We start from the raw sequence: 12,925 nt of genomic DNA on the forward strand, positions 1-12,925 counted from the left end.
TTGTATTGGCATCCGTTGACTCCCGAAAGAAACAGTCTCTGCCCATCCATTAAAAAACTTCCGCATTGGCTATCATAGGCTACACCTGGTAACAGAGAAAAATTTATCAAGGAGAGATACAATCTATTTACATTGTCATATTTGGATTTCTATTGACCAAGATTTGTGCCCGGCAGCCATACTTTTTATAGACACCTCTGATATTTTGTTTTGATACCATAGCCAATAGCTAGAGAAGGCTACTTGAACCAAATAGGCTCGCACTTGGCAATAATAATAATAATTCTAACGAAGCCCCTTTTGGCTCCCAAATCATGCAAACTAACTGCCTGATTCATCCAACTCCCTTTATTGATAGCTTCTATTTCACCCTACAGCTGCATTTTGCCTATGTGGGCTAGTTCATGATGTTTAAGTACCGGATCCGTATGTTTTTCAATGAACTGAAAGTGCTGGTTTTCATGCGGTCTGGCTCAAGACGGGAGACCGATTCAGACACAGACACAGACAGGCGAACGAGCAGCATGCGAGGGCTCGGGGTAGGAGGCTGCGGGTGGCCACGCTTCGACTGCTCTACTCGGGACGATGAGGAGGAGTACTATGGCACCGATCCCCGGCCGCGCAGCATGGCATTCGAGGAGAAGGATCAGAAGCGCCAAGCAGACCTGGACGCTGTGTCGCTCACAAGCAGCTTGGACAGTGGCATGCGCTCGCCGCAGTGCCGGATCTGTTTCCAGGGCCCCGAACAGGTAGGCTCCCCTGTCCTGAACCGTAGCCCTGCACTTCACCTATCTATCCAAGTCTAGGCTACCCTCCCCCCCGCTCCTTGTGACTTCCAATTGTTTCCAGGGTTATTTCTATAAGTTTCTTCAAGGCTTATAAGTTGGTTCTTTGCATGTACTGTATTTCAGGTCTATACATAAGCACACACTGCAGGGAAGCTCAGGTATCCCTCTACTAGGCTATGGCAAACAAGCATGTCTTTTATCAGGTCAAAGATCAAACTGTTTGGATCAAGCCAACCTTTGTCTCCAAAGACCCCATATTGGCAGGGCCTCCCGAGTGGCGCAGCAGTCTAAGGCGCTGCATCTCAGTGCTAGAGGTGTTACTACAGATCCGGGGTCATTCCCGGGCTGTGCCACAACTAGCCGTGGCCGGGAGTCCCATTGGACAGCGCACAATTGGCCTAGCGTCGCCCATGTTAGGCAAGGGTTTGGCCGGGGGGGCTTTACTTGGCTCATCACGCTCTAGCGACTTCTAGTGGCGGGCCGGGTGCCTGCAGGCCGACCCCGGTCGCCAGTTGAACGGTGTTTCCTCTGACACATAGGTGCGGCTGGCTTCCGGGTTAAGCTGGCGGGTGTTAAGGAGCGTGGTTAGTCAGGTCATGTTTCGGAGGACACATGACTCCACCTTCGCCTCTTCTTAGTCCGTAGGAGAGTTGCAGCGATTAGACAAGATTGAAATTGGGTTGGTAAAATATATATATTTTTAAATAATAATAATATGACATATTGGCTCAATGCAGACTGTTACATTTTCCTGGAACCCAATAACTAAAGCGGATACAAACCTTTTAACTTAAACTTTGTTGACATGTTTCTGCATCATCATGTTCCAGCTGAAGCCAAAACAGACAGTGATACAGGTTCCTTCTATTGAGGAGTTTAAAAAGGATTTTGGTTGAATTCAAACTTTGCCACTGTGACCCTATTAGGGTGCCAAAAGTCTCATTTCAGAAAGCAACACATTAAATATGGAAATGTCTCCAATGGGTAAAACATTGTTGTTTTGTTGCATACATTGATCCGTACATACATCTTGTTCCATACATTGTTCCATACATACAGCTTGTTCCAATACATTTTTCCATACACATGTTGTAAAAATAAATAAAGGAAGGAATGCACTGCCTGCCGAAACGTTGGTTACATTAAATGTTTGGGAGCATAATTAGGGTATGCTTCTTACCTTCTTTATTTTTATAATTTACTCCTCATTAGTGTCAGTTTATGTCTTTTACTAGACCGTACACATGTTGTTCCATACATTGTTCCATACATGCATGTTGTTCAATACATTGTTCCATACATACATATTTTTCCATACGTTGTTTCCATGTAGATAATTTCAGGGAAAAACAGGCAGTGGTTTCACCACCAAGAACCAGATACAAATGAATACTGTAGGTACATACCATGATTTTAACAGAAGTGCTTTTGATATTAATCTGATTGTTGTGATTTGATTCAATGTCAGTCTGAACCTGACACTACTGTATGACACCAACGGTCCTGAAAGGTTTTCATCCATCACAAACCTTTTCAGGATTTCATCACAGGCAAAAAGGAAAACACAAGTAATGTGAAGAGGTGTACAACATGTTAGGGAGCAACAATGACATACAGTAGTTTTAACACAGTAGGACATACCTAGTCTGTTGCACAACTGAATGCATTCAACCGAAATGTGCTTCCACATTTAACCCAACCCCTCTGGATCAGAGAGGTACGGGGGGCTGCCTTAATCAATGTCATAGGCGCCCAGGGATCAGTTGTTGTTTGGGGGTTAACTGCCTTGCTCAAGGGCAGAACGGACAATTTTTCAACCTTGCCAGCTCGGGGATTCAAACCAGCAACCTTTCGGTTACTGGCACAACACTCTTAACCGCTAAGTTACCAGTAGATAAAGTGAAATACAGTTGTAAAGTGCATCCTGGGTAATGCATTTAATGACCTTTGCCCTTTTATAATGACATCCAATCACAATTAATCAACAAAGATTATTGTTTGCTCAAAATATTTTAAACATTGTTAAGAAATACTGTACGTATAAAAACAAGTCTAATTCAATCTATTAGTGATGGTAGAAAATGTCTGTTATTCTAGAAAATCAACTTCCTGTATTCTTGAGTCAATCAAAATACATTTTGTTTGAATTGGGCTATTTGTCAAAGAGCTCCAAATAAAAAAAGGCTCAAGCTAAGTCTAGCTTTGGGCTGTAGTTTTATAGATAGGAACAGTCTCTGTTGCAGCACCATGTCCTGTGATATAGGGATCCACTGAGGGAATCAAATGAGACAGGACCCTTGAACACTTTTAATTAGGCTTGGTGGTATCCTTTGAAAGGAGGCACGTGGGTCCATTAATAGAGTGGAGATGACAACATTGCATGGAGTTGATTTATAGGAGTGTCGTGATGGGGACTTACTGTGCAGGGAAATAAGAGATGAAGAGAGGACTGTGGAGTCTGCAAGACAAAAACCATGTAGCTAAGGGTATAGTGCCCTAACCTTATCACAAATCTACAGTCAAGTGTATTATTCCACCTCTGCACTGGGGAATGATATTCCTTCCAAACCTCTAACTGTACATGTATATTAAAGGGGTCACATTTTGTCATTTAGCCAAAAGACTGCAGATAAAGAAGAGCTTAGGAAGGGGGTTTCAAATGGGAGGTCGAGGAGTCTTTTATCCTAGATGATAATTCATTTTCAAAGTGTAGCAAGTATGGTTCTAAGAATATCCTTGAAACGGCTGGCTATAGCTCTATGTTATTTGCAGTGATGTAATGGTGGTGGTGCACGTGTATGGACCCAGGCTCTGCTGGTTGGAAAGTGCTGATGTGTAAGGCATTGGACTGCAGGCAGATTCTGACATTCATCCAACATCACTGGAGAGACATGCTCATGGAACCAAGAGTGCCCAAAGTGGATTGTCTAGATGGACCACTCCCACATGCAATCCCAGGGTTTTAGCTGAAACACACAATGAACACTGTATTCCACTCCATTACATTAAAGATATAATCAACTTGAGTCAGTTGAATCGCATTCTTCCATCTACCTGTGTATTTGTTCTCTGAATAGAAACTATACAGAAAGTGGTCATTACCATATGGGTGAAAGAATCTGATCACCTTGTGCATGAATTCATATACGCTGTTTTTTCACACTGGTCTAGTCAGAGAGGAATCTTGTAAATCATGTCTGAGACCAGAGAAAATAACAACCTTTCTGTCACCGTCAGGTGTTTCTGGAGCACTAACTCTGTGTAATTGTGCACATGTCAACATATGTGTATGTGCGGTTGTGTCTGTGCACGCATTCGTGAATCCGTGTGCGTGTGCGTGTCTCATTATGTAGTACATCCTAAATGATATGAACCAAGCAGAGAGCAAGATCATAAAGGAGCGATGATAAGAGATGGAGAAAGACAGTGGGGGAGGGGAAAGAGACAAAGGAGAGCGAGGGATAGAGAGAGGGGGAAGTGAGATGGACAGTTAGGTAAAGTGTAGTATGGTGGGAAAAGAACAATAGAGTGGGAAATAGGTGATGAAAAGAAAATGCATATTTGAGGGATTCTGTTATCTCTTAAAACCACATGGTTAATTGAGATCGTTCATTTTTACATGTACCTTTCTAGCTTTTGAGGTTTCATTATGATGATTCTATGTAAGCTATTCACAAAAAGGTTACTCTGGCTTTGATATTGGTACAGTATGACATTTTAAATGTTCATACATCAGCCCTTTCTATAGCCAGGTTATATTCAACTTGATAAACTGTAAGTCGCTCTGGATAAGAGCGTCTGCTAAATGACTAAAATGTAAATGTAATAAACACTTGAATGCCAGTTGTGTTTTCAATTCAGAAGGTAAACTGGAAATCCAATTCCAATTCCAAATGTTTCTAATTGAATGCAATTGAGGAAAATATACACTACCGTTCAAAAGTTTGGGGTCACTTAGAAATGTCCTTGTTTTTGAAAGAAAAGCACTTTTTTTTGTCCATTAAAATAACATCAAATTGATCAGAAATACCGTGTAGACATTGTTAATGTTGTAAATGACTATTGTAGCTGGAAACGGCAGATTTTTTTATTTATGGAATATCTACATAGGCGTACAGAGGCCCATTATCAGCAACCCTCACTCCTGTGTTCCAATGGCATGTTGTGTTAGCTAATCCAAGTTTATCATTTTAAAAGGCTAATTGATAATTAGAAAATCCTTTTGAAATTATATTAGCACAGCTGAAAACTGTTGTCTTGATTAAAGAAGCAATAAAACTGGCCTTCTTTAGACTAGTTGAGTATCTGGAGCATCAGCATTTGTGGGTTCGATTACAGGCTTAAAATGTCCAGAAACAAATAACTTTCTTCTGAAACTCGTCAGTCTATTCTTGTTCTGAGAAATGAAGGCTATTCCATGTGAGATATTGCCAAGAATCTGAAGATCTCGTACAACGCTGTGTAGTACACCCTTCACAGAACAGCGCAAACTGTCTGTAACCAGAATAGAAAGAGGAGTGGGAGGCCCAGGTGCACAACTGAGCAAGAGGACAAGTACATTAGGGTGTCTAGTTTGAGAAACAGACGCCTCACAAGTCCTCAACTGGCAGCTTCATTAAATAGTACCCGCAAAACACCAGTCTCAACGTCAACAGTGAAGAGGCGACTCCGGGATGCTGGCCTTTTAGGCAGAGTTCCTCTGTCCAGTGTCTGTGTTCTTTTGCCCATCTTAATCTTTTCTATTTATTGGCCAGTCTGAGATATGTCTTTTTCTTTGCAACTCTGGCTAGAAGGCCAGCATCCCGGAGTCGCCTTTTCACTGTTGACGTGAGTTTTATTACTTCTTTAATCAGGACAACAGTTCTCAGCTGTGCTAACACAATTGCAAAATGGTTTTCTAATGATCAATTAGCCTTTTAAAATGATAAACTTGGATTAGCTAACACACCGTGCCATTGGAACACAGGAGTGATGGTTGCTGATAATGTGCCTCTGTACTCCTATGTAGATATTCCATAAAAAATCAGCCGTTTCCAGCTATAATAGTCATTTACAACATTAACAATGTCTACACTGTATTTCTGATCAATTTGATGTAATTTTAATGGACAAAAACTTTTGAACGCTAGTGTACATTTCAGTTAATGGGGGCAATTGAAATGGAATTGATCCCGACTTTAGTTATGGTCAGCCTTTTACCCAAACGTAGTGAGAGGTAACCGTTGTCCTTGAAACAGCTTCAGGAAAAAGCTGAGGATTTTGAGGAGCACAACATTAATCACACACAGTGCAATAGCACTACACCTATATCACACTTCTATCACAGTTTCTCTCTTCCATCTCCTCATCGATTCTTCAGGTTAAGTGTCTCAACAGGTGATGGCCCGACCTCCGTGGCGCTTGCCATTTATCTTCGACAAACACAATTAGCCACCTCGTCAGGAGGTATCAAATATTCATGATCATTAGCAGGCCGTCCTCCAGGGGCTCGGTGATGGGGGTGACTCCCTGTTGACACTGTCAATCTGAGATGGAGAGATGAACATTCTGTGTCACTGTAGGTCAACCGGCCTGGGCCTGTATTCACAAAGCGTCTCAGAGTAGAAAATTGGTTGTATGTGGTGAGAATAGATACATTTTACTCCTACTGTTATGGGTAAAAATAAAAGCTATGCATGAAGCCTCTTTAGTCATTAGAGTCACACCTAGTCTAAATATATTTAGAAGACCTCATGAGCTGTCGTAACCAGTTAAGAGTTACCAGCAGGTGTCTTGATTAGGAAAATGCAGCGAGTCAGCGATTCCTGTTGTTCCTGAGTTGTTAAAATAATGTTTTGATATTTCTATGAGAACCATAAATAATCTAGACCTACATGCAATAGTATCTCTTTCGCTTTGACAATGATTTCACACAAGGCCTATTTCACATCATATGCACATCATATAACCCCTACCCACTGGGCACAGAAGTCAGTTCAACATCTAGTTTTGGAGTTGTCAACTAATGTGAATTCAATGTGAAATCAACAAAAATGTCACCTTGTCATTGGGTTTAGGATAACGTTGGGTAAAAAAATACGAAATTACCCTACGTTAATGACTTTTTTCAAATTCAAACCGCTTTCCAGGTTGATTCAACATCATAACAATATATTGTTTTGTTGAAATCAATCACATGGAAACAAAGTTGACTTAAACAGTTTTTACCAAGTGGGTGGGCTATAATAAACAAGTTTTTCTTTTGATGGTTTAATTACCTGCCTTCCATTCATTTTTCCCATAGGGGACTTTAGAAACACTTAAAATAAGGGCTGTGTTTCATGTAGGCTTACCCTGGCGTGATGTTTTGATAATCATGTAAATCTCTCTCGGACAGGTGACTTTTATCAATATATTCGCAAGTATTTACCCCCCAAAATGAAATGCTAATTAACTGCTAATGTGAATATCATAAAGAACTACAAATGCCATGATGACCCGCACAAGACTGCCAATAGAGGCAAAGGTCAGAATCTCTGTATTAACTATCTAATGTTAGCTAAATTTAGTCATCAATAAATTGGCTACATTTCTTAAAATTTACAATTCTGTGATCTGTCTTGTGCAAGTTTTCAATTGACACAATACCTGTTAGCAAAGGTTTCAATTAGTGACGACATCAATTAGTGATGGATTTTTAGTTTTGCATGATGTCTACTTTGATGCTAATTAACATTTTTGAATCTGACAGTAAATAAACGTGAATATATTGGTAATATTCAACTTGTTTGAGAGAGATTTACATGGTTATCAAAATGGGTTTTATGGTTATTATGACTCATACTGTGGTACTCTATGTCATCATTGGTTCACCTGTCTCTCCATAACATCCCATTAACAAATAAATCATTGGTTACTTAGCTGTCTACATTATTTGATTCATAAGGCATTATGCCCAAGGAGCAGATTCACTTACCCTTGAATTAGCCTATTTAATGTTGCTGGTTCTTTTTGGACCCAGCTACTTCGGTCCTTGCCAATTGAACCATCAACTGCTGTGGATATTTATATGCCCCGAAACAAATCTTATTTATATTAAGTTGTTGTGATGGGCACTCTGTGCGTGTTTTGGGATGGGAATCAAGTTTGGTCCCACCCACGCTGAATATTCCATACTTCATCCGCCAAAACATCATAGTGACAGAGAGGCAAAGATACAATCCAGCTAACAATTGTTGGTTCCCAGAATATTCCTAGGGTATTCCAATAATGTTAATGATAGACACATTCCATGAATTGTTCAGGAACGTTTTCAGTACTCTGTGTAGACATTCTTTCAACATTCAATTTGTATATGAAAATAATGTTTTGTCCATGTCTGTGATCGTTAGCTGTTAGCTGAGAATAAGTTGATTGACGAGATAAGTATTGATTGACGATAATAAGTATTGATCAAGACTGAGATACACTTGGTTGCAGGATTCAAATACAATATAATGTTCATAGAATGAACTACAGAGACCAATAACACATCTCAATGTAGAGAACAAAATCTGGGCAATAAGGGTGAGAGAAATTAGTCCTACTGTTTTGGATGAATTAGGATGTATCACAGGGGAAAGAATCACTGTGATTGAATGAAGGAAAATACCAAATCAGAGCATCAGCACTGACTGACTATGATTACTCCACATACGGTGTCATCAGAATGTATTCACACCCCTTTACTCTTTCCACATTTTGTTCTGTTACAACCGGAATTTAAAATGGATTAAATTTAGATTTTGGGACACTGGGCACTACATAATTTCAACGTGGAAGATTGGGTAACATTTGGTTGAGACATTGATCAATGAGATTACAACCTATATTCACCCACTCAAAAAGACAGTTGAATCTCCAATGCTTTCAACCATCTAAAAGCACAACCAAATTCCAATGGAAAAACAATGTCTGATATATTGTCACACAAACGTCTTACCACTTCACTTTCAACCATTTAAAAGCACAGCAAAGTTCAAATGGGAACAAAATGTCAGATATATTGTTAATTTATACAGTACAAAAGAGGAATGTAATATCACTGTGCTTCAATATAAAAAACAAATGACCTGGATTGCAGTTGAGATTACATTAAAAGTACATGGTGCAAGTGATCAATGCCGTTCAAGATTCTGCGTAGATTATTACAGCGATTTTGAAGATCTCCACAGACCTGCGATGACCTATGTATGCTATTTTGAACATGCATGCTTTATATGATTACTTAAGAAGAAATGTATAGTTACAGTAACCTCAATGTGCCCATGGATGTGTTACTCATTTTAAGGTCAAATGTTACATTATTTTGCAAGATAGCCTTAACTTTTATAAGGGCACAAGGCGAGACCCAAATGCAGACACAGGAGGCAGATGGTTGAGCTCCGATAATTATTATAACAAAAGGGGTCGGTAAAAGGCAGGTCGGGGACAGGCGAGAGTTCATAAACCAGGTCGGATGTCCAAACAGTACCAGGCGATAGGCAGGCTCGAGGTCAGAACAGGCAGAGTGGTCAGGCAGGCGGGTTCGGCGTCAGGACAGGAAAGGGTCAAAACCAGGAGGACTGGTGAAAAAACAGAGACTGGGAAAAATAGGAGCTAAGACAAACACTGGTTGACTTGGCAAAACAAGACAAACTGGCACAGAGAGACAGGAAACACAGGGATAAATACACTGCTGATAAAAAGCGACACCTGGAGGGGGGTGGAGACAAGCACAAGGACAGGTGAAACAGATCAGAGCATGACAACTTTAGGCTATTTATGTCACGGCCGTCAGGAGAAGACCAAGGCACAGCGTGGGATGCGTACATACTTCTTTATTACAAAGAACGAACACTAAACAAACTAACAAAATAACAAACGAACCGTAAAGATATACAAAAATGAGTGCTGACAGGCAACTACACATAGACAACTACCCACAAATACAGGTGGGAAAAGGCAACCTAAGTATGGTTCTCAATCAGACACAACGATAGACAGCTGCCTCTGATTGAGAACCACACCCGGTCAAACACACAGAAATACAAATCATAGAAAAAGGAACATAGAATGCCCACCTAAATCACACCCTGACCAAACCAAAATAGAGACATAAAAAGCTCTACAGTCAGGGCGGGACAGTACCCCCCTCCAAAGGTGAGGACTCCGGCCGCAAAACCTGAACCTATAGGGGAGGGTCTGGGTGGGCATTTCACTGCGGTGGCGCCTCTAGAGCGGGACCCTCGCCGCCGACCCCGGACTGGGCACCCTCGTAGCGGCCCCCGGCTGGAGGGCGCCTCTGGAGGCTCCGGGCTGGAGGGCGCCTCTGGAGGCTCCGGGCTGGAGGGCGCCTCTGGAGGCTCCGGGCTGGAGGGCGCCGCTGGAGGCTCCGGGCTGGAGGGCGCCGGGCTGGAGGGCGTCTCTGGAGGCGCCGGGCTGGAGGCCGTCTCTGGAGGCGCCGGGCTGGACGCTGTAACAGGACTCACCGGGCTGGGGAGACACAGGAGGCCTCTTCCTTGGCCGAAGCACCGGATACACTGGGCCGTGGAGGTGCACTGGCGGTCTCGAGCGCAGAGCTGGCACCACCCGTTCTGGCTGGATGCCCACTTCCACCCGGCAAATGCGGGACGCTGGTACTGAGCACACCGGCCTGTGAATGCTCGGCCGAGACAGTGCGTATCACCCCATAGCACGGGGCCTAACCAGTCACATGCTCACCACGGTAAGCACGGGGAGTTGGCTCAGGTCTCCAACCTGACTCTGCCACACTCCCCGTGTGCCTCCACCCAATTTTTTTTTGAGGCTGCCTCTCGGGCTTCCTTGCCAGCCGTGTTCCTGTGTAATCCTTAGCCCCTTTCCTAGCTGCCTCCGCATTCCTGGCTGCCTCCACCTGTTCCCATGGGAGGCGATCCCTTCCAGCCAGGATCTCTTCCCATGTGTAGGATCCCTTGCCGTCCAGGATGTCCTCCCATGTCCAGTCCTCTCTCCCACACTGCTTGGTCCTTTGGTGGTGGGTAGTTCTGTCACGGCCGTCAAAAGGAGGAGACCAAGGCGCAGCGTGGGATGCGTACATACTTCTTTATTACAAAGAACAAACACTAAACAAAATAACAAACGAACCGTGACGCTATACAAAAATGAGTGCTGACAGGCAACTACACATAGACAACTACCCACAAATACAGGTGGGAAAGGGCAACCTAAGTATGGTTCTCAATCAGAAACAACGATAGACAGCTGCCTCTGATTGAGAACCACACCCGGCCAAATGCCCACCCAAATCACACCCTGACCAAACCAAAATAGAGACATAAAAAGCTCTCTACGGTCAGGGCGTGACAATTTACTGTATTACAAAAGTAAAATTGAATTGTGCTTGCTTGTCAATGCAGCAAATAACAACATTTGAAGGAGATGTATCTTCTGCTTGGATAGTTTCATCTGTGCCACTAACTTAGTCTGGCTTTAATTCTAGTTTGTCAACAAATTAATAATTGACATGTTGGATTCACGTCTCCATCTCAACCTAAATCAAATCAAACTTTAAATCACTTTAAATAAAGTTTGATTTGATTTAGTCCTATTCTTTAACTTTGATATGTTGGATTCATGTCTCCATCTCAAACATACATTTAAGTTATAGAATAGGAATACATCAAATCAGACTTTAAATACACTTACATAAAGTTTAATTTGATTTATTCCTAGATGGATGATGAGAATCCAACATATAACTGTTTTATTTGTAGACAAACTGGAATTAAAGCCAGACTAAGTCAGTGGCACAGATGGAACTATCCAAGCAGAAGATACAGTTGATGTCGGAAGTTTACATACACTTAGGTTGGAGTCATTAAAACTTGTTTTTCAACCACTCCACAAACTATAGTTTTGGCAAGTCGGTTAGGACAACTACGTTGTGCATGACACAAGTACTTTTTCCAACAATTGTTTACAGACAGATTATTTCACTTATAATTCACTGTATCACAATTCCAGTGGGTCAGAAGTTTACATGCACTAAATTGACTGTGCCTTTAAACAGCTTGGAAAATCCCAGAAAAGTATGTCATGGCTTTAGAAGCTTCTGATAGGCTAATTGACATCATTTGAGTCAATTGGAGGTGTACCTGTGGATGTATTTCAAGGCCTACCTTCAAACTCAGTACCTTTTTATTTGACATCATGGGAAAATCTAAATAAATCAGCCAAGACCTCACGTTCATCCTTGGGAGCAATTTCCAAACGCCTGAAGGTACCACGTTCATCTGTACAAACAATAGTATGCAAGTATAAACACCATGGGACCGTCATACTGCTCAGGAAGGAGACGTGTTCTGTCTCCTAGAGATGAACGGACTTTGGTGCGAAAAGTGCAAATCAATCCCAGAACAACAGCAAAGGACCTTGTGAAGATGCTGGAAGAAACGGGTACAAAAGTATCTATATCCACCTGAAACCTGAAAGTATCTATATCCACCTGTAACCTGAAAGGCCGCTCAGCAAGGAAGAAGCCACTGCTCCAAAACCGCCATAAAAAACAGACTACAGTTTGCAACTGCACATGGGGACAAAGATTGTATTTTTTTGGAGAAATGTCTTCTGGTCTGATGAAACAAAAATAGAACTGTTTGGCCATAATGACCATCATTATGTTTGGAGGAAAAAGGGGGAGGCTTGCAAGCCGAAGAACAACATCCCAACCGTGAAGCACGGGGGTGGCAGCATCATGTTGTGGGGGTGATTTTCTGCAGGAGGGACTGGTGCACTTCACAAAATAGATGGCATCATGACGAGGACAATTATGTGGATATATTGAAGCAACATTTCAAGACATCAGTCAGGAAGTTAAAGCTTGGTCGCAAATGGGTCTTCCAAATGGACAATGACCCCAAGCATACCTCCAAAGGACAATAAAGTCAAGGTATTGGAGACCTCAATCTTATAGAACATTTGTGGGCTGAACTGAAAAAGTGTGTGCGAGCAAGGAGGCCTACAAACCTGACTCAGTTACACCAGCTCTGCCAGGAGGAATGGGCCAAAATTCACCCAACTTATTGTGGGAAGCTTGTGGAAGGCTACCCAAAACGTTTGACCCAAGTTAAACAATTTAAAGGCAATGCTACCAAATACTA

At 42.1% G+C, this 12,925-nt stretch overlaps 1 protein-coding gene across 1 annotated transcript in view; it reads left to right on the forward strand.

Annotated features, from left to right (window-relative positions):
- The first annotated feature begins 123 nt into the window (after window positions 1-123).
- The window catches only part of LOC139561119 (E3 ubiquitin-protein ligase MARCHF9-like), a 27,978-nt gene continuing 15,176 nt past the window's right edge, over window positions 124-12,925 (forward strand). Inside the window, exon 1 of the mRNA XM_071378003.1 lies at window positions 124-749. Within this exon, the coding sequence (XP_071234104.1) occupies window positions 405-749 (345 nt within the window). The 5' untranslated portion in view covers window positions 124-404. The remainder of the gene's footprint in view (window positions 750-12,925) is intronic.

The sequence above is a fragment of the Salvelinus alpinus genome, chromosome 2 (assembly GCF_045679555.1).
Source record: "Salvelinus alpinus chromosome 2, SLU_Salpinus.1, whole genome shotgun sequence".
In the NCBI taxonomy this organism is placed as follows: Eukaryota; Metazoa; Chordata; class Actinopteri; order Salmoniformes; family Salmonidae; genus Salvelinus; species Salvelinus alpinus.